Source organism: Lontra canadensis, unplaced genomic scaffold, assembly GCF_010015895.1.
Source record: "Lontra canadensis isolate GAN:19392208 unplaced genomic scaffold, GSC_riverotter_1.0 scaffold57, whole genome shotgun sequence".
Lineage (NCBI taxonomy): Eukaryota > Metazoa > Chordata > Mammalia > Carnivora > Mustelidae > Lontra > Lontra canadensis.
The window spans coordinates 10,831,185-10,854,123 of record NW_022631051.1 but is presented as its reverse complement, the minus strand read 5'-3'; the positions used below and the strand labels follow the sequence as shown (position 1 = coordinate 10,854,123).

Sequence of the window (22,939 nt, the reverse complement as noted above, 5' to 3'; positions counted from 1 at the left end):
AAACGTAAATCTATATAGTACTTAGGGGGGAAAAAAGAAGAAAGTCTTTGGGATCTAGGACTGGGCAACAAGTACTTAGATTTGACCCCCAAAGCATGAGTCATAAAAAGAATGCCTTCGGCTCAGGTCATGATCCCAGGGTTCTGGGATCGAGCCCCGCATCGGGCTCTCTGCACGGCAGGGAGCCTGCTTCCTCCCCTCTCTCTCTCTGCCTGCCTCTCTGCCTACTTGTGATCTCTGTCAAATAAATAAATAAATCTTTAAAAAAAAAAGAAAGAAAAATCAATAAATGGGACTTGTCATCAGAACTCTGGAGGGGGGATATCAGATGGCAAATAAGCACGAGAAGATGTTCGATGTCGTTAGCCATTAGAGAAACCCAAATGCGACCCACAGTGAGAAGCCCACCTGTTAGAATGGCTAAAATAAAAACTAGTGGCACAGCCAGTGCTGGCGGGACCGCAGAGCTGATGGGACTATAAAATGGCATGGCTACACTGGGAAAGAATTTCACAATGTCTTTAAATAGTTAACTTCTGGGCTGCCTGGCTAGGTGGGTTAAAGCTTCTGCCTTAGGTCATGATCCCAGGGTCCTGGGTCGCTGCATAGGGCTCTCTGCTCAGCAGGGAGCCTGCTTCCCCCTCTCTCTCTGCCTGCCTCTCTGCCTGCTTGTGATCTATGTCAAATAAATAAATAAAATCTTAAAAAAAAAAAAAATTTAACTTCCAACTACCATGCAACCCAGCAGTTGCCATCCTGGGCGTTTATCCCAGAAAAATGAAAACTCTGTACACAAACAGCCAGAAAGTGGAAACAAATCCAATGTCCTTCAGCAGGTGAATGGCTAAGCAAACTGTAGCAGATACGCAGCGTGGAATTCTACTCAGCAATAAAAACGAACTATGGACACATATGAGCAAGTCTAGATGAACCTGAGGTAGCACAGAAAGCCTGTTTCAAAAGGTTATGTGCTGTGTGATTCCATTCATATAACACTCTTGAAATGACGGAATTATAGAAATGGAGAAACAGATTAGTGATGGACAGGGTTTAAAGAGCGGGCTGGGGCAGGGGGATGTGGGTGTGATTACAAACAGGCAACAGGAGGGATCCTAGTGGAGATGGAAGTGTCCTGTGTCCTGACTGGGTCAGCATCAGCATCCTGGCTGTGCTACTGTGCTGGAGGTGTACTGCCTGTCACTGGGGAGCCTGGGTAAAAAGTACATGGCTTCTGTATTTTCTTACAACTATGTGTGAATCTACACTTACTTCAAAATGAAAAATTTGATTAAAAACAAACAAACCCAAGGGATGCCTGGGTGGTTCAGTTGGTTAAGCGTCTGCTTTTGACTCAGGTCATGATCCCGGGGTCCTGAGATGAAGTCCCATTTCAGGCTCCCTGCTCAGCGGGGAACCTGATTTTCCTCTGCTTATGTACTCTCTCTCTATGTGTGTGTAAATAAATAAAATCTTAATGGAAAAAAAAAAAAAACCCAAACTACCAAAACTTCCCCATGTCCCCACCATTGATAAGAGAAGACCCAGGCCTTGGTTTATGTCCTGCCCACTGCTCTGTCCCCTGTCCACCTCTCCAGCCCTCTGCTGTATCACCACACAGCCTCAGGGTTAGTGGCTGCCTCTGAAACACGAACCTTGGAGCCTCCATGCCCCATGGGGCTCCTCTGCCCCCAAAACACACAATGCTCTGTCTTGGGGGCAACGGGCCCAGCATGAAGGCCTTGCTCGGGGTGGGTTGAGCAAGTGGGTATGAGAGAGGAGGTCCTGGATGCCATAGGGACCGGTGTGAAGGGTCAAGGTGGCTGGGCAGGGAGGGGATCCCCTCCCAGGGTGCACGCCCAGGTCTGAGGACCAAAATCAAAAGCAGGGTGGTGTATTTTCTTCTTTCACACATAACCATCACTAAAATGGCATTGTTCTTTGTGTTTGATTTTGCATCTCATTTTCTTCCTCACCATATGGTTAGATATTATTTGTGAATGATTTTGAAAGTGGGGTCAGCAGGCCTGGAGAACTGGCTGGTCATTGGGAGTGGGGGAGGGGTGGAGGCCACTGAGGGCAGGTCAGGTATTCTCAGAAGTGCGGTCTCCTCTGGTGACTGGCTCTAACAGCTGGGCTTTGATTGCTTTGAGCACCCCCTCCCCCGCCCCATGCAGATGTCTCCTTGAGGGGTGAGGGAAAGACAAAGATTCTGTTCTTCCCCTTGTAGAAGCTCAGAGTCACCTCTGGGTCCCTAGACTTGTCCCAAGACTTTATTGGGGTAAAGTGAGGGTGGGTGACTCAGACCAAATCAGGGAGGGTTCTCAGCAGGATGTGAGGTGGAAGTTGGGGACACCACAAGGGATGGGGTTTGAGTGAGGGCCCCTGGCTGCCTTCTGTCACGGCCCTCTTGCCCCCTTCCCACACACTCCTGGTTCTCTTGGTGGCAGGTGTATGCCCATGCGGGCGCCACGCTGGAGGGGAAGATGTACGTCACGTGCGGCCGCAGGGGGGACGACTACCTGAAGGAGACGCACTGCTATGACCCTGACAGCAACACCTGGCACAGCCTGGCTGATGGGCCCGTGCGGCGGGCCTGGCACGGAATGGCCACGCTCCTGGACAAGTTGTACGTGATCGGGGGCAGCAACAATGATGCCGGCTACCGGAGGGATGTGCACCAGGTGAGCAGAGCTGGGCCGCCCACGCATGTGCTCTTCCCATCCCTTCCAGTTGTTTCAGATGCAGGGTGAATTGCAATGTGTATGCCGCCTTATTAAATAGGCTTTATTTTTTTATAGCAGCTCTAGGTTCCCAGCAAAGTTGAACAGAAGGTGCAGAGACTTGCCATGTGCCCCCATCCCTGCACACGTGGTCTCCCCCACGATCATCATCCCCCCACCAGCGGGGCATTCGTTCCAACCCATGAACCCACCGTGACACGTTCTACCCCAAGCCTGTAGTTTAAGGGTTCATTCTTGGGTGGTGTACATTCTCTGGGTTTGGACCAATGACATATATCCACCAGTATAGTATCAGACAGGGTACTTTCATTTGTTTTCATTATTAAAAACATTAACTATAAAGTTAGTATGACTGCATTGCAGATCCTTTGAATAGTTCCAGTTTAATATTTAGTTTCCATAGCGACTGCCCACTTTAGTGGCCATGCAGAATTCTGTCACTTTGATGTGTCATTTGGTTTGGTCCAAGTAACAAAAATTATGCTCTGTAGTGCATTTCAGGCATTTTGGATTGTTTTCTTAGGTGAGAGCTCTGCTTCTCAAAGTGTGGTCCCAGACCAGCAGCACCTGCATCCCTGGGAACATGTTAGAAATGCAGGTTCTTGGGTCCCACCCCAGACCCACTGAATTGGAACCTGTAGGGCCGGGACTCAGCCATCTGTTTTAACAGGCTCCGAGTAGTGAGAACCCTTGGGCTCTCGTGGGTCGCTTTCCTATTGCTTCCATGACAAATCACCACCAACTTAATAACTTGAAACAATATAAGTGTATTCTTACAGTTTGTAGGTCCTAAGTCTGATGTGGTCTCTCTCGGCTAAAATCCAGGTGTCCTCAGGGCATCTGTCCTTTTTGGGGCCCTACGGGAGAATCTGACTCCTTGTTCACTCAGGTTATCAGAATTCAGTTCCCTGCCTATGTGGCACTAAGGTCCCTGTTTCTTTGCTGGCTGTCGGGTAAAGGCCCTTCTTGGCTTCTTGAGGCCTCTGCATTCCTGGCATGGGGCCGCTTTGTCCTCAGCCAGCAACAGCAAGTTGTCCTTGTGACTTCTCTTCCCTCCTGGTAGGCTTTCCCCCTCTGCTTTCAGGGACTTGTGCAATTAGATGGGCCCACCCGGCAAGTCCAGAATCACCTTCCCACCTTGAGGTCCATACCCCAAAGCATGTCTACAGAGTCCCTTCTGCCATGTAAAGTAACACAGGGTTTAGAGATCTAGGGCATGGACTTCTCTGGGGGGTCATTTTTCTGCTGACCACAGATGGAGAACCAAAGGTGCTTATTAAGCCAAAAAGATAAGATTTTTTGTGGCTCTTAAAGCTACTGTCAAACAGCTTTCCCAGATTATCAGAGAAATGCACAGACAGGTGGCTTCCTTACGTAGTTATCAGCAATGGGTCTTGTGGTTTTTCTTCCCCCAGTGACTGCTAGTTGTCAGGGACAAATTTAACCCATCTTTCACATTTCTTGGATTACGAGTAGGTGGAACATTTTCCCATGTATTTGTTTACTGTTCAGGGGACGTTTGGAGATGTGAGAATGTTGGTGGTCATCACTAGTCAGTGAGTTAACTCCTTCCACATTTTATCTGCACTTCCCCCTGGAGTTGGGTGTCGTGAGGGAGTTAGCTGGGGTCTGTGCCTCTGGTCAATTTCAGTGTCGTGGAGGGGAGAGAACCCCAGACCTTAGAGAAGAACAGCGTGCCCGTGGGGAGGTGTGGCACATCAGGGGCTGCTGGCTGGCTGAGGGCCTGGAGGCAGGACAGAGGTCAGCCTGGCCGGGAGACAGGACATTTTGATGCTGGCCCCAGAGGAGCCGGGTCTGCACACAGCCTGGCTGTGTCCCTTAGCCTTGGTCTGAATCCAGGGCCTGGCCGAGAGTGCTGCCCTGCCCGGCTGGTCCAGGGCAGCCTGGCAGACCCATCCCAGCAGGTGCCCTGCTTTACTCTGACCTTGGCTCTGCAGGTGGCCTGCTACAGCTGCACATCTGGGCAGTGGTCATCTGTCTGCCCACTCCCAGCCGGGCACGGCGAGCCTGGCATTGCTGTGCTGGACACCAGGATCTACGTGTTGGGTGGCCGCTCACACAACCGGGGCAGCCGCATGGGCTACGTGCACATTTACGACGTGGAGAAGGACTGCTGGGAGGAGGGGCCGCAGCTCGACAACTCCATCTCGGGCCTGGCAGCCTGCGTACTCACCCTGCCTCGCTCCCTGCTCCTCGAGCCACCTCGTGGGACCCCCGACCGCAGCCAGGCCGACCCGGACTTTGCCTCCGAGGTGATGAGCGTGTCTGACTGGGAGGAGTTTGACAACTCAAGTGAGGACTAGGGCTCCCGCACCTGGTGTCCGAAGGGAAGGTGGCAGGAGCTCCGAGAGCAGCAGGGCCCCCCCAGCGGCCCCTCCTGCTGGCTCCGCGTGCTTGCTGGCTCCTGCCACCCATCCTTCCCGCCGGTCTACAGCGGTTATTTGCGGAGCTCTGCAGATCTGTGTCTGTGATCGGCCTACCATGGGAATGCTTGCGGAGGGCTCTGGTTCTCTGGAGAGTTTACCGAGCCCGCTCCTCCTCAGCTTGGACGGGGCATGGCGTCACCAGCTGTCTTGGACTCCCCAATGCCTGGTTCTACTCCCTGCTGGGCTGAGAGGGCACCCTTCTCCAAAGGGACCTGGGGACTGGCCCTGTGGGTGAGGCGGCCGAGACACACCGTACCGCCTTCCGTGGGCAGGGAGGGGATGGAGTGAGCCCGTCGCCTGCCTAGCATTCAGAGGCTTGAGCTACTGCAAGCTCCCAAGGCCTGGAAAGGGAACGGAGATACATAGAGTTGCCCAAGACTGGTTCTAGTAATAAAAAGATCTACTACAGCTGGGCTTTTCTGACCCCATGTTGTTGATAAATGAAATAAATCATCTTACAAAAGGTGTGAATTGTGTTCCTGTGGCCGCAGCCTTACCATCCGTTCACAGCCGGTGCAAGGCTGTCGTCTGCGGGTGCCTGTGGCCTTCCGGGCCCAGAGCTGCTGAGTGGCAGTGGCAGGACAGGAGCCCCCATCTGACGGAAAAGCACAGTACCCCCCTCACCCACCCACCCCCAGCTAGCCAGGCTGTTACTGGGAAACCTGGAAACCCGCCCTGGTCTGCTGAGACGTGGTCACCCAGCCTGCTGGAACACCACCTCTGGTGAGGTGCTCTTCTCTGAACCTCAGTCCAGCTTGGTGAGCAATCTCATGGCCCTGAGTAAAGCCCAGCCCCAAGCCTGGGGAGGGAGACCCGCTCACCATAGGCTCTTCCCTGCTTGCTGGATCTGAGTGTGGCAGGGGTGGGAAGGGGAGCTACATTTCCTATAGGTTCGCTATCTGAGTTCTTAGCATGTGGTCTCAAGGGTCGTGGTGGCACAGCAGTTGGCAACCTCTGGGGCCACCCTCGAGTGGGCTGGGCCTCCAGCACCTCCCTTGCTTCTGCGCAGCTGACCTTCCACCTGAACCCCCTCCCCTCCTCCTGCCACAGCCTCTGCTCTTGCGAACTCCCAACGGCAGGGGGCAACCTGCAGAGGAACCGTCACTTCCAGTCTCCTGGGCAGAGCGCAAGGACACCGGCGTCTTCTTTCTGTGCCCCAGAGCCTGTGGAAGCTGGCACTCTGTTGTGGATGGAGGAGAGCAGAGGGACAGTGTGTGCTGCTTGATGGGAGGAAGAGGTAGGGCCCAGATGCCCTAAAGACAGTGGGAGTTGCTGCCTGCCCCTCAGGGCCATGTGTATGATCTTCCTGTCTCTCAGGGATCGGGTACCCCTCAAGAATAGGCGCCCACTCCCTAACCCCTATGTGACATCGTGCATTTCTAGCTTGGGTGGCAATCCCAGTGCTGAGCCTAGTGGGTCACTTCCAGCAGGACAGAGTAGCCACGTTCTTCAGTGTCCTCTCCCCTGCTAGGGGGCTCACAGTACCTTGAGGCCAGGGCAGCAGTTCTTGCAGACCCCAGAGTCCCTGGGAAGGAGAAGCACCAGAGATGGCCACTCCCCTGCAGTGTGTCCCAGGCTTGCTGGTGTCATCCCCTCCACCCGCAGCCTTCAGGGTGCGGCCACAGCTTTGTAAGAGTTCTGCTCTGGAAGGTGGGGAAGAAGGTTCTGTGAGGTCCTGTGGAGCATGGGGTGGGCTAGACACGAGCCCTAAAAGGATTCCCGCCACTGTCCAGCCAGCCTGGAGGCCTTCATTGCTTCCCCTCCCGACACCTGTCTGGGACCTGGGCAACCTGGGCTCTCCAGCCTGCAGGCTCTCAGAGAGGCCCCGCCTCATGCCTTCATTCAGCTGGGCGCTCGTTCCTTTCTGCCTGCGAATCCTCACCCTCTCAAGGCCCCCTGGGGAAGCCATCGTGGCTGGAACCAGTCGGCCCAGGCTCCACACCCCCATGGGGCATATGTGTGGTTGTTGGTCGTCTGTGGGCGACCTCCACAGTGGTCCTCCACCTGTGTCCCATCATAGCCACCTCCCAGGTGATGGGAAGTTCAGGGGTGAATGCAGGGCCCATGTCGATCTCACTGTGGATATTGAGTGAGATGAGGCTGGGGAGAGGCCTGCGAGCCGTTGGGGGCAGCCAGATGTGATTAGAAGGGCTGCTCTGGGTGATATACCAATGGGGTAGGTAGAGATTTGAGACACGTGTGAGGTCCTGGTGTTGGCATGGAGTGGGGGGCATCATCCAGCTAGTGCCCTTCACAGTGGAGGCAATTTGGGGTTGCAAGCCGTTCTGAAGGAAGGGAAAGAAGGTGAGGAGTTTGAGGTGCCTGTGCATGAACTCAGTCCTGCTGGGGTGAGTGCCCAAAGCCCTGAGGGGGTGTGCTTCTAAAGCTAGGAGCTGGGCAGCCACATGGACCACTTTTGGCCCCTCTTGGTGGCAGTCTAAGGGGGGGCCTCTTGAAAGGGGCCCCCCAGGCTGGGAGAGCATGGGCTGTGTCAGGGCCATGCCCAGGCAGAGCTGCCCACAAGTGGCTAGCCTGTTTACTTGTCCCCAAGAAGTGTTTGCATTTGTGATCTCAGGGGTTCAACTTCCCCTTCCGAGCCAAAGGCAGAGGCTTTAACCCACTGAGCCACCCAGGCGCCCCATCAACTTCCCCTTGCAGTCCACCCAGCTGTTGCCTGCCGCTGACCTCCCTCCTGCACCAGCATGGCTGACGGAGGGGCCCTAACCTCTGAAGTTACCTGTTCTCCTTTCCTCCACCAGCCTACTCTGGACAGGCTTCTGGCCCAGCCAGTCTGGTGATGTCCACAGCCTTGGGCTTTTCAGTGGCTGTTCCCTCCTTCAGCCCCCATTCCACTCTGACCATTTCCACGTGACTGAGGAAGGACACCACCTCTCCCTCCTTTGAGGAGCCTGCATGCAGCCTGTTCTCCAAGAGAGCACAGGTGCCCTCTCCCTGCACAGGTCTTCCCACCAACTCCCAAGTCTGCAAAAGACAAGCTCATCTTTGCTGGGATCTGGATGCTCCCCCTTTTGTTCCATATCCCAGCCTGCCCACCTTTTCCCGCTCCGTGGTCTCTGGGATTGGGTCTGTGTCCCAGACCACCGCCAACTCCTCAGCTCCCCAGGCCCAGAGTTCTTCCTCCCTGTCCCCTTTCGCCCTGTTCCTCTCCACATTGCTCCCCTTCCCCCACTGCCCCTGCGCTGCTCTATGCTGTCACCCCACTCTTCCTGATGCAGGATCCCCCAAGCCTCCACCTTCTGGACTTTTACCTCTGGTGATCCAACAGCCTTCTCAAGTAGAATGTCTCTCCCAAACTCCCCTTTCACCACTGGAGGAGGATTGCAGGGTCTCTCAGTCCTGGAGTACTCCCGCCTTCTCTCTCTGTCTTTGCCCCCATCTGCATTTCCCTCCACGTTCTCGAAGAGCCCACTGCTGGGCCATTCTACCTTCTGCGGAGACACCCTTTGCAGAGGTCTCAGGTGCAGACCGAGGCGACCCATAGACCTCAAGCATTCTGTTCGGGTGTCTTCTGCAGGCTTTGACTGCACCCAAGTGAGCCTGAGGAGCCAACACCACAGCCCAGCTCTACAAGGGCGAGGGCTTCGCGGAGGACAGCGGAGGCCGGTTTGCGGCCTTGATCTGGGGCGTCTTCGGACTGCTCTTCCCCGGCCGGTTCCGAGGCACAGCGGGCGGGGGGAGCTTTGGGACGTCGCGTTCTCGTCCCCAACCCTCTTTCCCGCCCCGGGCCTGACCGCGCATTGAGCGCGCAGGGGTGACTTCTCCGGTGGGTGTCTGGAAAGGGAGGGGAAAGGCTCTGGGTCAGGGGATTCCTTGGGCGGGACCGCCGCGGCTCCTCCCTCTCGCCCCGGCCCCTCCCTCTCCCAAAGCTCCGCCGGCCTACTCCAAGTTCGCCCCCAAGTTTGCGAGCGGCCGCGTGGGGGCGGGGGCCGCGCGGAGGGGCGGCGGCGGGGCCGGAGGGTGGGGTCTGGCGCGCGGGGCGGGCGCTGCCGCCTGGCCGGCCGCGGCTGGCCCGGGATCAGGGAGCCGATGTGGAATTTCCTGCCCGGCCCGGCGCCCCTCCTGCCGCCCCCCGCCCGGCCGCGCACTCCGCTTCCGGCCGCTCTCGCTGCGGCCGCACCCGCGCCCGCGCCCGCCCCGCGCCTGCCCCGCGCCTCATGGAGGGCGCAGGGCCCCGGGGGGCCGGGCCGGCGCGGCGCCGGGATGCCGGGAAGCTGCCGTCGCCGCTGCTGCCGCCGCCGCCGCTGCTGCTGCTGCTGCTCTGGCTGCTGCCCGGCTCCGCGGCACCCCAGGAGCTGAACCCGCGCGGCCGCAACGTGTGCCGCGCGCCCGGGTAGGAGCCCAGCCTGGCTGGGAGAAGGGGCCGAGGGGGACGTTAGGGGCCGAGGGAAGGGGGCGTCCGGGACTTTCCTAAGTTAAACGCTCTAGTCCTTTCCTCCGCCCTCGCCGATTCGTCTCCAGGCCGAGCCTGGGCGCCGGGCCACGACGGTGCATCAGAGGATACCCCAGACGCGAAGTCAGCCGAGGAGAGAACGGAGTGCAGTGGGCACCCCGAGGTGACATACCGTGTCTGAGATTTCAGACCTAGAAAAAGGAACGCTTGGGCTGGGTTGCGAAGGCGTAGGGAGAAGTCGGGGAAGGGCATTCCAAGCTGATGGAAGGGTATTTGCAAAGGCTCCGGGCACGAGTGTGGTTCCAGCCCGGAGGGAGGGTGAGGGTCGAGTGGAGATGGAGTAGCGCTCCTGAGAGGTGGGAGCTGGCAAATCTTGAGGCTGGCGCGACTCGGAAGGACGAATTTGTGTCTTAGAGATAGGCGCGGGTGGGAAGAGGGTGGTGATAGAGGTGGGCACTGAGGAGCCTGCGCTCAGAGTGGACCAGAAGCAGGATTCGAGAAGACAATGACGTGCACCGGGGTCCGACAGATATGGAACGCCCGAGTGGGGATACTGGGTGCTCGGAGGGGCCGCGCAGACGTGGGACTCCACGAGGGGCCGGCTGGGGAAGCCAGCGTGGGACAGGCAGTGGGCAGGCTGGGTCGGAGAGCGGCGGGCCGAAGACCTTGCGCGGAGGGAAAAGAGCGGAAGACAGGACGCTAGGAGTGAGCGCAGGGGTCCGAGGACTTGGTCGGCCGGTCAGAGGCCACAGCGAGGTCAAGGGCATCTCCACCCCGGGCCGAGGAGCTGGCATATGGGGGTGCCTTGGCTCAAGCCCGGGCGGTGGGGGCGGGCGGGGCGCCGGGCGGGCGGGAAGCTGGAGAGGCGGCCACAGGGCCCCAGGCTGCGTCCCGTCGGGGCGTCCTGAGCCGCAGGGCCCTGGGAGGCCGCGTCCGGGGGCTTGGCGGTCGCCGCAGACAAGGGGCTGTGAGGGGCCGCGCGGGGTTTCCGAGCTCGGATCCCGAGGCGCGCAGACCCCTCCCCACTGCGAGCCCCGCCTCCGGGGCGGGGGCCGGCCTGGCCCGCCATCTGCTTCACATCGACGCCGCCGCCTCCTCCCGGGCCTCCCCGGCCCCAGGAATGCAGTGGCAGTGGCGGGCGGGGCCGTGCCTGGAGAGGGGGAGGGCGCGATCGCTGCGGGCCCTGTCTCTCCGCCTCAGCCCTCCTTCCCCGATGGGGCTCCGTGCTGGGGGATCCGGTGGCAACAGGCTCGAGCTGTCGGGAGCCTGAAACCTTCGCTCCCGCGTCCCGTTGCCCGGGCACCTCCCCACGAGGCGGCCTGTTTCAGCAACCCAGACACCGCCTCTGGGGTTCCGATCCTGGTGTCACTTCTCCCCACCCGTGCGGACCAGGACAAATCGCTTAACTTCTCTGGGCCTGTCTCTGCCTCTGTCAAATGGGGTTGTTGCTGTGGCACCCCACTCATATGGAGTGGAGAGCTGGTTTATGGGAAGGACAGCCACCTCTGGCCACCGCCCACCCAGGGTCCAGGCCATCTCCAGGGGTTCCTTTCCCCAATGGCAGGAGAACCGAAGAGGGGAGCATACACTTAGCCGGTGAAATCCCATGCACCTACTATGTATGCCAGGCCTGTGGTTGGTGCAGCGATAACAGCAGCTGAGACAAATACTGCTGTCCCCACAGTGGAAGAGACTTACAGCAAGTCATCTGACATTTCCTGAGTGCTTCGGAGGAGGGGTTCAGTTGGGGAATGCTGTATCCTTTAGAGTGATCTGGGGAGACCCACTGAGGGGTGGTGAGTGGGCAGAAATCTGAAGGAGGAAAGGTGGAGCCCTTTGGTGTCTGGGGGCAAGGCTCTAAGTGCCAAGGGCTTCTGGAAACCCAGAAAAGAGCCATGGGGCCCGGGCAGAGCCTGGGAGAGGGATGGTGGAGGAGAGGCCAAAGAATGAGAGCGGGCCTGCCCACTGCTCTGAGGGCCATGGGAACCCATGCACAGAGGAGGGGTGGGATCTGAACAGGCTTGGCTGCCAGGTGGCAGATGAACTTGGCTCAGGAAGGTAAAAGGAGGAACCAGGTAGGAAGTCAGGAGAAAACCGGGCAGAATGAGGGTGGCTCTCACAAGGCTGGGGCAGAGTAGTCCGAGAAGTGGTTCGTCCCATCCTAGATCCAGTTTGGAAGGTAGGGGGCGCGTGTTTCTCCATGAATCAGGTGTCTGCTGTCTCAGTCACTGCAGAGCTGAGGCCTCTGGGGTTTCAGGCTCCCAGCCTGGAAGGATGGCATTCCCTGAGATGTGGAAGGAAGGCTACGGGTGGGGGAGGCTAGGCATTCAGGCTGAGGACGTGGGCCCCACTGGGGGGCTCTGAGCATTTTCAGCACCTCATTTAGATGGGCCCTGGGGAGCTTCCTGATGGAGTGGTAAGAGGAGAGGAGACGACAGAGCCAAGGAGGGGGACAGAAACCAGAGGAGGGGTGTCCAGGGGCAGGGGTGAAGGAGGAGAACAGGGAAGTATGGGATCCCAAGTGGTATGGTAGGCCAGGGAGCCTCTGGGCTGGATTGGAGAGGGAATGGGGACTTTGGCACAGTGAGCAGTTCTCCCAGGCTGCTTTGCTGCATTGGCATGGGCAGGTTCAAGGTCACACGGTTTGAATCAGGGCAGTTGTGTTCACAATGACAATGATCTCTAGAGGGGACAGCCCGAAGCAAGGCATGCTTGCTAAGGGGCCTGGCCCAGCCTGTGGTTTGGCTCCCCTGGGTCTTGCTAACTTAGAGTTAACTTAGAGCTCAAGTGTGGGAACTGTCCCCTGGGCCAGGCCATTTTTCTCATCTACTTCTGTAAGCTCTTAAGAGGGTGGGCTTGCCACCCCGGACTGGTCCCCTCTGCCAGCCCTCCCAGAAGGAAAGGCAGCTGTCCCACAGTCTCATCCTTGTGTTCTTGTTGAACCCACGTGCGTTCCGTCCTGCCCAGGGTAGAGGGTGTTTGCTCTGCTGGGTGGGGCCTAGGTGCCAGCCATGCTGGCAGGGAGGTGGGACCAGGGAACCTGCACAGCATGGGCTGGAGAGCAGGGTACAACCTTGGGCTGAGCTCTTAGTTCGTGCCAAACACTTGACATCTTGGCTTTCTTAATCTTCCCTCCAAACCCATGGACCCCATTCTACAAATAAGGAGTCTGAAAGTCAGAGAGGTTAAGTTCTGGGCCCAAAGTCACACAGGAATCAAATCCAACTTTGTGTGGCCCTAAAAGCAGACGCCCAACCACAGAGCCATGTGGCCAGGGCAGAAAGTGGTCAGTGCTTCTAAGACCATCCCAGCTGGCCATCTGGCGAGACTGCCTACAGGAGGGACAGCAGCAGAGGCTCTCCACGCAGAGACCTGGGTTCAGAACAAGCAGAAAGGGCGGGAGGGTGATAGGCTGGCAGATCTGGCTCTACCCACAGATGGGCACCCACGAGTCCGGTGGCTGGAATCAACGGTGGGGGCCAAGCCTGCTTTGTGTTTTCACGCCTGGGTTCCTGTTTGATTTGTAGAAAAGAAGATGGGTCCACCCCCTTGCAGTTCGGGATTTCATGGGTCCTGTTCCCTAGGTTCCTCATCTTTGGCCTGAAGGAGAATCAAACTGGGTGGGGCCCATCCAGGGTGTGGTGATGCTCTCTGCTGGGGGATGGGGGGGCGGCCGCATTTTGAGGGGCATGATATGGGCACCTGCAGTCTTTCCCTTCCCTGTCAGTTCCACCCACCAGGGTCTCAGGCCTCTTTCTAACATCCTTCCAACACCACATTCGGGTGTTCAGATCAGACCCTTCTGAAGGAACACATTCCTTTTCCTCTGAACCATGAATGGCTGCTATGTGCCTTTAGGATCTGGGCAAAGTTCTAGGTCTGACGGGACCCATGAATCTGCAGCCTGAGTGTCTGTCTCTTCCTTCTCAGGCTCCTTTGCTCCCCAAATCTGGGCACACTCCATCTCAAACCACCTGCCCCCCCCGGCCCCGCGCACACTCTCCAGTGGTAGGCATCACTCCGGCAGGGCCTGCAGACTTTTGTGCCCAGAATCTGGGCACAAATACTACCCTGAAATGCAACAGTCATAAGTTATTTACCTCCTGCAGAGGTAACACCACGTACCTTGTAAGACCAAATAAAATTAAAACAAGATTTTTCAAACACATAAGTAGGTGTTCTGATCTCCTCCCTCCATCCTGAGTCTTGCCCTGGTGCGCTGGACCCCTCACGTTTAGCTTTCCTTGCTGTCGTGAAGGTCTTCCTGGGTGTGCCCTGCCCCTCCACTGAGTGGACACCTCTATCAGAGGTTGCCCATCATGCCAACTGTGTACCCAGATGTGCCCTCTGGCTCTACCTGTCCCTGCTGTCCAGGTCATGTCACATCTAGATCCTGACACCCATCTGGCGGGGCCCCCACCACCACCGATGCCACCTTTAAGCAGCTCCTGGAGACTCAAGGATCTCTCACCAGTCCCTTCTGGGACACCTGGGCTCTTTCCTCAGGCCTAGTTGGGGAGGGGTGGTGTCACAGAGGAGTTTGGTGGAATGGGGAGGGGAGGGAAGATCCCTCCTAGAGGGGACTGAGAAGTTCTTGGAGGTTAGATCCCTCAGTGGTGTGCCCTCTGCTGCCTCCCAGTGTCTGCTCCGCAGGGCTGGAGTCTGTCTTACTTGCTGGGAGTCTCCTGAACTTCCATCAGTGCCTGGTGTGGCAGGGCCTCCATAACCACCTCCTGTGGGGGCTGTGGGGAGGTTGCCGGGGAGTCCTAGCGGGGACAGGGGCTTGGAGCTAGGGCTTAGGAGTCCTTTCTCTGCCTGCAGCTCCCAGGAGCCTGCATGCTGCGCTGGCTGGAGGCAGCAGGGCGACGAGTGTGGGGTCGGTGAGTGGGGCACCCTGGGGACCTGGGCAGCAGGCAGGGACACGGAGAGGAGGGAACAGTGTGGGGGCAGGGCACGCGGCAGCTCAGGCCCCTCTTGCCCGCAGCGGTGTGCGAGGGCAACTCCACGTGCTCGGAGAACGAAGTGTGCGTGCGCCCGGGCGAGTGCCGCTGCCGCCATGGCTACTTTGGTGCCAACTGCGACACGAGTGAGCAGAGGACCCGGGTGGGGGCTGGGCAGTGGGGCGGGGCCTTTGAATGGGGCGGGATCTGACCCGGAGACGAGATCCAGCAAGGGGGTGGGGCCCCAAAAGGCGGAGAGCAGGACTGGGGAAAGGTTCTGACGGGATCCCCGCTCCCTCGCCAGCACCCTGGCCTGACACCCCTCTCTGCCTGCCCCTGCAGAGTGCCCGCGCCAGTTCTGGGGCCCCGACTGCAAAGAGCTGTGTATCTGCCACCCGCATGGGCAGTGCGAGGACGTGACAGGCCAGTGTACGTGTCACGCGCGGCGCTGGGGCGCACGCTGCGAGCATGCGTGCCAGTGCCAGCATGGCGTGTGCCACCCGCGGAGCGGCGCGTGTCGCTGTGAGCCCGGCTGGTGGGGCGCGCAGTGCGCCAGCGCATGCTACTGCAGCGCCACGTCGCGCTGTGACCCACAGACGGGCGCGTGCCTGTGCCACGCAGGCTGGTGGGGCCGCAGCTGCAACAATCAGTGCGCCTGCAACACGTCGCCGTGCGAGCAACAGAGCGGCCGCTGCCAGTGCCGCGAGCGCACGTTTGGCGCGCGCTGCGAGCGCTACTGCCAGTGCTTTCGCGGCCGCTGCCACCCTGTGGACGGCACGTGCGCCTGCGAGCCGGGCTACCGGGGCAAGTACTGCCGGGAGCCGTGCCCAGCCGGCTTCTACGGCCTGGGCTGCCGCCGCCGGTAAGCACGGGCCCCCGACCTGGGAAGACGGGAGGGCGGGGGAGGCGCCGAAGGGGGTGCGGGGCGGGTGAGGCTGCTCTGGGCCCCGCCTAGCCTTCCGCCCCTTCCCCAGATGCGGCCAGTGCAAAGGCCAGCAGCCTTGCACGGTGGCCGAGGGCCGCTGCCTGACTTGTGAGCCCGGCTGGAACGGCACCAAGTGCGACCAGCCGTGCGCCACCGGCTTCTATGGCGAGGGCTGCAGCCACCGCTGCCCGCCCTGCCGCGACGGGCATGCCTGCAACCACGTCACTGGCAAATGCACTCGCTGCAACGCGGGCTGGATCGGCGACCGGTGAGCAAGCCGCCCGTGCCCGAATGTGTCCCAGGCATGCAGCTCCCCTCCCCCGAACGCCCCGCCAATCCCCGAATGCTCTCCGCGGAGGGCAGAACGGGCTTTGGGTTCGTTTGCCCCCATTTCCACTGATTCCCCCTCCTCCGCGTTTCCGAGGTGCGAGACCAAGTGCAGCAATGGCACTTACGGCGAGGACTGTGCATTTGTGTGCGCCGACTGCGGCAGCGGCCACTGCGACTTCCAGTCGGGGCGTTGCCTGTGCAGCCCCGGCGTCCACGGGCCCCAGTGAGTGCCAGAGACCCCTTTGGGGGTTAGGAGTTAGTACACGTCCCAGGGATCCAGCCAGACCCCCAGGTGCTGCTAATGGTGGCCGACTGGTTGAGACCCAGGCTTGCCCTTCAGCCCAGGTCCTCTTACCGCAGCTAGGGAGAGCCGTCAGGCTCTTTGGGGGCAGTTTCTTGCCGTGGTGTGAAGCCGGCTCGCATGGCGGGATCTGGCAACCAGTTCAGCCTGTGGTCAGTGGGCTTCGGAGGACCGCAGGGTTGAGGTTCAGAAAGTGCAGAGACCTCCACTTACAGTCATGAGTGGTCTGGCAGCCCCTCTTCTCACCCACCCAAGAGTCAGCCCCAGAAATGGACGCTGAGGCCGCGTGACCCCAGGCCCTGTCCCCCAGATCCCATCCTGCTGGTTGTGCTGTTGCACATTCTTTTCCAAAACACTGATCATCCAGTGTGTGCCCGGCGGTGGTGGTGGGCATCAAACCCTAGAGAACCCTAGAGAATAGAGGTGGAGAGCTCCGCCCTGGGACCCGGGCTGCCTGGCGGCAGGGGCGAGGGCGAGGAGCATCACGGAGGGCTGCTGTGGCCCTCCCTGACCCCGTGCCTCCATAGCTGTAACCTGACATGCCCGCCTGGGCTTCACGGCGTGGACTGCGCTCAGGCCTGCAGTTGCCACGAGGACTCGTGCGACCCAGTCACTGGTGCCTGCCGCTTGGGTGAGTCGTGGGGGGGCATCCCGTTGAAGGGGATGCCAGGGGTGCCGGCAACAGCGCTGACCCCGGTGCCTTCCCACAGAGACCAACCAGCGCAAGGGCGTGATGGGAGCCGGTGCGTTGCTTGCTCTGCTCCTCGGCCTGCTGCTCTCGCTGCTCGGCTGCTGCTGCGCCTGCCGCGGCAAGGACCCGGCGCGCCGGTGAGGCCAGAAGCGGTCGGGCTCTCCTGAGTTCGGGCCACACCCTGTCGGTGGCGCCGCGTGCCCTCCTCCAGGACCCGCCCCACCCGGCCCCAGGAGTGTGGCACTGCCTAACTTTAGCCCAGGCCCCGCCCTTCCTGAGTCAGGGCTCCGGCGGAGGTCCCACAGTCCCATCCGGGCCCCGCCCCCTTACTCAGGCCCCGCCCCCACAGGGAGCTCACGCTGGGGAGGAAGAAGGCGCCGCAGCGACTGTGTGGTCGCTTTAGCCGCATCAGCATGAAGCTGCCACGGATCCCGCTCCGGAGGCAGAAGCTGCCCAAGGTCGTAGGTAAGGATATCGGCACGGGGTCTCTGGGGGAGCACCTCCCGATGCAGGACATACGGGGCCTTGGGTGCTGATGTGGGTGGGCTGGGGAGGGACAGAGGGGCTTCTGATGCCGGCGAGCTGGGGGAGGAAGGCGGGAGTCCTAGGTGTAGAGGCAGGTGTGGGGAGAAGGTTTGGGCCCTGTTTCCGTGAGTGGGAGTGATTGCATCTGGAGTGTGTAGACATCCTGGTGGGCAAAGCCCCTTCGATCTGTAGGAGTGCACTGTAAATCCTGGTGGGTAGCTGCAGGTGAACGCGGGCTGGGGATGGGGGACGGCGGCGGCGGCGGTAGGTGGGACCTGTGCATGGAAACCCTGCTACAAGGAGCACCCCCCTCAGCCCCGCCGCCTGGATCCCCTGCGGTGCTTTCTGGATGGTGGGCAGGCTGGTTCCTTGGCTCCTGCACCCTGGTCAGGACTCCAGATGGGAAGGAGGTGCTTCTCTCCCTCTTTCTGCACTGATCCACACCGGGAGTGGACTCTGCCTCTTCATCTTGTTTCCGATGATGAAGGGGAGGGGGAGTCTCATCTCCTGGGAGGTAAAAATGGAACCAGCTGGGGAGCCTGGGTGGCTCAGTTAAGCGTCTGCTTTCCACTCAGGTCATGATCCTGGGGTACTGGGATCATTGGCTCTCTGCTCATCAAGGAGCCTGCTTCTCCCTTCCCTCTGCCTGTTGCTCTCCCTGCTTGTGCTCTCTCTCTGTTGGGGAAAAAAAAGAAAAAGAAAAAAGAAGATGGAGACAGCTGAGAAAACTCCTTGGCCCACTCAGCAGAGTGGGATCTATGGACAAAAGTGTGGGGGCTGGACCCCACATCCCAACCATAAAAGGGGGCAGGCCAGCCAGCCTCTGAGATTCCTCCATTGTGGGGGTCTGCCGTTCATGGAGGCTAGGCCTGAGGGTTCAGCCTGCTGAGATGGGCTGAGCCAAAGGGGGGCCTTGCCACTGCACATTTGGGCTGAAAAGGTGCTTTGAGGTTCCCTGGGTCCTACAGGGCAGGGTCTGAACATGGCTCAGAGGCCCTGATGGTCTGTCCCAGCCAGGGGTTCTCTCTGGCCCTCTATTTCCAACACTTCAGCCCATCCTTGTTCAGTTGCCTAGCTGCACACACTAGCCTGGCACCATTGACTACATTGTTCCCCCTTCTCTCTTTTTACCAGCCCACCTCTACCCATTCTCCCATCCTGGTGTAGTGTTGCTCTGCCTGTTGAATTGCCTGTTCCACCCCCAGTCTTAGGGTAGGGCTGGTCTTAGTTATTCCAGCATTTGTTGCAGGGCTAGTGAGGGTGCAGGCTGGGGCAGGGTGGGGACCCCTGGCAGCTGTGCCTCCCTCCTTTCCCAGTCGCCCATCACGACCTGGATAATACACTCAACTGTAGCTTCCTGGAGCCACCATCGGGGCTGGAACAGCCCTCGCCATCATGGTCCTCCCGGGCCTCCTTCTCCTCCTTTGACACCACTGATGAGGGCCCGGTGTACTGCGTACCCCATGAGGGTGAGTACAGCTCTCTTTGGGCCTCCCTCCAGGCAAGCGAAATGTTCCAGTTGAAAAGATCTCCATGCTCTGAGGGACAGGCAGCATGGGGAGGAAGGATGTGGCGATGCTCATAACTGGGGGTTGGACACAGAGCTGAGACTACTGAGTGGGGTTCTGTGCTTCTCAGAGCTGGACTGGGGTAGGGTCTGGGGAGATGGGTGGGCTCTCCTGTCTCTAGCCACAGCCCAGAGTCACTTCTTGGGGAGGCCATCCCTAGAGGAGTTTCTGGGCCTGGGTGGGAGATGGCAAAGGTGATAGGAGCTGATGACCTATGGGATATGGGGCACACTTTTGCCTGAAGTTTTGGCCCACAGTCATCTGGAAGGAGCCTGACTGGCTGGTTTTCTGGCCATGGCTTCTCTTCTCCTCTGGCTATCCCCCTGGGTGACCTTGGGCAGGTGACTAAACTCTCTGAGCCTTAAAAGCCCTTATCTCTTAATGAAGAATAATGAATCCCATTGGAGGTGTTCCAGGGTCATATTTGATGATGCGGCCCCCAGGTTGGGGATGTGTTGGGGGAGGGGTACGAGGCCAGGCCAAGGTTGTGGCTTCAGCCCCAGGAATGCTCCCCCTTACTCCCTAGCACTGGGCAGCACACCCTGGGGGATCGGAACTAAGTTTGTGGTTGGTATGATTTCTGAAAGCGTGTATAGATGCCAGGGCGACCGAGCATCAGCTGGGGTGGGGAAGAGGAGGAGGAAGGTGAGGGTTTTGCCTTAAGGCTGGACTTTGAGCTCCCTGTGGAGGCCGTGACCGCCAGCTCTTCTTCCTTCGTCAGAGACCGCAACCGAGAGCCGGGACGCGGAGGCCCCCACGGGCCCTACCGAGGCGCTGGCGTCATCCCCCGCGCCGGTGACCACACCGACGTCCGCAGAGGAGGCGACTCCCCTCCCCGCGTCCTCTGACAGTGAGCGGTCAGCGTCGAGCGTGGAAGGGCCTGGCGGGGCGCTGTATGCGCGGGTGGCTCGGCGCGAGGCCCGGCCGGCCCGGGCCCGGGGCGAGGCCGGGGGCCTGTCGCTTTCGCCGTCTCCCGAGCGCAGGAAGCCGCCTCCACCCGACCCTGCCACCAAGCCCAAGGTGTCCTGGATCCACGGCAAGCACGGCGCCGCTGCCGCTGCCCGTGCGCCCTCACCGCCACTCCCGGGACCCGAGGCCGCGCCCAGTCCCAGCAAGAGGAAACGGACGCCCAGCGACACGTCGGCGCGGCCGGAGGAGCCCGGCAGCCCCAGGGCCCGCGACCCCACGCCACGGCCCCCGGGGCTGGCGGAAGAGGGGCCAGCCCTCGCCTCCCCGTCGCCGCCTAGGGCTCGGGCGCGGGGTCGCGGCCTTGGCCTCTCGGAGCCCACGGACGCTGGCGGTCCCCCGCGCAGCGCTCCCGAGGCCGCCTCCATGCTCGCCGCGGAGCTGCGCGACAAGACTCGCAGCCTGGGCCGCGCCGAAGGGGCTCCCGGCGCGCAGGGCCTGCGAGAGAAGCCGGCGCCGCCACAGAAAGCCAAGCGCTCGGTGCTGCCCGCCTCGCCGGCCCGCGCGTCCCCTGCGCCGGAGGCCGCGGGGCCCGAGAAGGTGGCGGCCGGCGCGCCCGCGCCCGACACCCCCCGGAAAAAGACCCCCATCCAGAAGCCGCCGCGTAAGAAGAGCCGGGAAGCGGCGGGCGAGCTGGGCAGGGCGGGCGCGCCCACCCTGTAGCAGGCGGTGGCCCCGGCCGCGCCCGCAGGTCCCCCAGGCTTAGCAGCGCTGCTTGCCACCCCGCGTTCCGCGCCCGCCGGACGAGCCCCGCGGCGACCCGGCCACAGCTGCCTCTCGGGACCTCGCCTGGAGCAGCCTGGCGGGAGGCTGCGTCTTATTGGCTCAGGCTCCAGCGGCGGCTCCTCAATTGGCGGGAAGACCCCATTCCATTCGTTGAGGCCTGACAGGCGCTTAGCAGGCGACTCCCTTCCCATTGGCCGAGAGCTCCGACTACCCAGGGTCTCGAAGGCCGAGAGACCACTAAGAACTGGCCCAGAGTGCACTTGTGCTGGAGTACCTCCTCATTGGTTGAGGCCAGAAGCACTTCTGCCTCGGCTGCCTCTCATTGGCCAGGGCCTGGCGCCTCTGGCTAGAGGCCTCTTTCCTTGACGGTAGCCGAAGGCTACTTGCACTGGCCAGGCCCCAGGGCATCTGGTTGACTGGAGCCTGGGGAGGAGGGCTGGTCTCTGCTCCTCAGAGGGCTCAGCGTCCCCTGGGCCCGGCCTGTCCCCCCCCCCCTCCACTTCCCCTCCCTGCGCCCCCAAACCCAGCCTCCCTAGCCCTGGCCCCTCAGCTGTCGAGCTGGTTTTGATGGCCTCCCACCACCCCACATGCCGCGGGAATCCGAGGGGCGACTCCAGTGGTCTGAGGAGATGTATTTATAGGCCCCCGGTAGGGCTGCTCCCGCCCCATCAGGGTGCCCCAGGATGGGCTCCTCCCGGCAGGGGCTTGGCCAAAGCTTTCTTATTAAAGTGCCTTTTTTTTTTCCCCCCTCCTGTGCTTTGCTTGCTTCCTATCTGCCCTTTCGCGGGCAAGGAAGGATCTTCCCACCAAGAATTCCTGTCACTTCTTCCAGTGGGCGCTCACACACCAGAGTCCTCTACCTAAGCAGAGCCTGGAAGCCCAGGTGTGGGGCTCTTGGGACCACACTGGAAGCGGGTTGTGTCCATCGGCCCATCATTTATTTATCAACTTTACTGGGCACCCACCCCTCCCATTCTCCACCTGTGGCCCAGGATGAAGGGTGGGCCAGAACAGACAGGGTGGAGTCCCTTGGCTACAGGGAGCTTGTGCCTGGGGCTGCTTCTGACCTGTGCTTCTCCCACGGGCCACTGCTATTACACTTGGGGGCTCCGAGCTGTTTGGTGTGGCTGGCGAAGGTCAGAGGCTGGGGCCAGGGGGCAGTGGGCCACAGGCACAGCTCCAGCCGGCTTCATCAGGCACAAACAAGATGGTCTGGCCCTGCACAGAGCCCCGCTGTCTGCCTCAATGGGCTCCTTGTCCTCAGCCGGAAACTCCCACCCGCCCTCCCCGCCAGGCTGAGGGAGGCTGAGGGGGTGGGGGAAGAGGAAAGGGAGCGTGCCTGGCCCCGAGCCCTAGCTGGCCTGGCAGGCAGTCCCTATTCTGGCCCAGCCTTCTATCTGTGACCATTTGCACGCCCCCCCTCCCAGGGTCTTCATGGCTTCTGGCCCTCCAGCAGGTCTCCCAAGTGACCTTCCTGGGCTACAAAGCCTTATCTTTCTAGGGTACCCATTGGCCTCTGTCCATCTGGGTTCCTCCCATCCCCCTGCCTCTGCCCAGCAGGTCTCTTTCCATCTGGAAGCCCAGCAGTTTCAATCAGGAGATTCTGCCAAGATCCTCCAATCATCTCCCCAGCCCCCCGGCCCCCTCCCCTGCAACCCCCAGCATAACATAGGGTCTGACCATGCTGGCAGCTCAGGGATCTTGCCCTGCAAGTCTCTTGCCTTCTGGCCAGATACCACACTGATGTCAACTTCAGTGACCCATACAGTGGCTCAGCCACCTGAGTGGAGATGGCCTCATGCCATGGGGGGGACATCTGATGTGGCTTGCATGGACGTCGTCCCGGCATTTGGCCTGGTCGGGCTGCACATGGAACACAGGCTTCCCTCTGGCCAGCCGGGCACCCTCCCAGCCGTGGCCCTGTGGCTGGCTGCCTCTATTGCTGCTGGGGTTGAGAACACGGGCTTAAGGTTTCCCAGGAGGGACAGATGCCCAGCTGGGCCCAGCAAACGCAGAGCAGTGACCGAGGATGGTGGGGGAAGGTGGTGCAGTGGTTGAAGCCACAGTCTTGTTCTGTACCCCCTACCCCCAAGGGAGGCCCATGTTGACACTCCCTGGCCCCCAAAACGTAGCTCTTAGCCCTCCCCCTCCCAGCAGTCTGAGTCAGCACAGTGCGGGGGTGACCTGAGTGGTCACATAGATGGGGCCTTTCCTGGGGCCACAGGAACCCTCCAGGGGCCCAAGACCCTGACCTTCGGGAGCCCCTCAGAGTGGGTGCCTCACAGAGAAGGGTCATCTCCCGCACAGCAGCCAGCCTCTGCCGCCCGCCCCCACTGCAGGCAGGATGCTGTGGCCTGGAGGCCAGGCA

At 60.4% G+C, this 22,939-nt stretch overlaps 2 protein-coding genes across 4 annotated transcripts in view; both read left to right on the top strand.

Annotated features, from left to right (window-relative positions):
- Positions 1–5,653, top strand: part of KLHL22 (kelch like family member 22) — a 35,091-nt gene extending 29,438 nt beyond the window's left edge. For all 3 annotated transcript variants that reach the window (XM_032875928.1, XM_032875927.1, XM_032875929.1), the window contains exons 6-7: positions 2,448–2,681; positions 4,700–5,653. In XM_032875928.1, coding sequence (XP_032731819.1) covers positions 2,448–2,681; positions 4,700–5,065 — 600 coding nt within the window. In that variant the 3' untranslated portion in view covers positions 5,066–5,653. The remainder of the gene's footprint in view (positions 1–2,447; positions 2,682–4,699) is intronic.
- Positions 5,654–9,204: 3,551 nt separating this feature from the next.
- On the top strand, positions 9,205–21,070 carry SCARF2 (scavenger receptor class F member 2). Its single transcript, XM_032875926.1, has 11 exons — positions 9,205–9,539; positions 14,421–14,479; positions 14,584–14,685; positions 14,882–15,401; positions 15,514–15,732; positions 15,889–16,017; positions 16,623–16,726; positions 16,806–16,923; positions 17,136–17,251; positions 18,628–18,780; positions 19,601–21,070. The coding sequence occupies exons 1-11, from the start codon at positions 9,364–9,366 to the stop codon at positions 20,506–20,508; spliced, it is 2,604 nt and encodes an 867-aa protein (XP_032731817.1). The 5' UTR covers positions 9,205–9,363; the 3' UTR covers positions 20,509–21,070.
- The last annotated feature ends 1,869 nt before the right edge of the window (positions 21,071–22,939 follow it).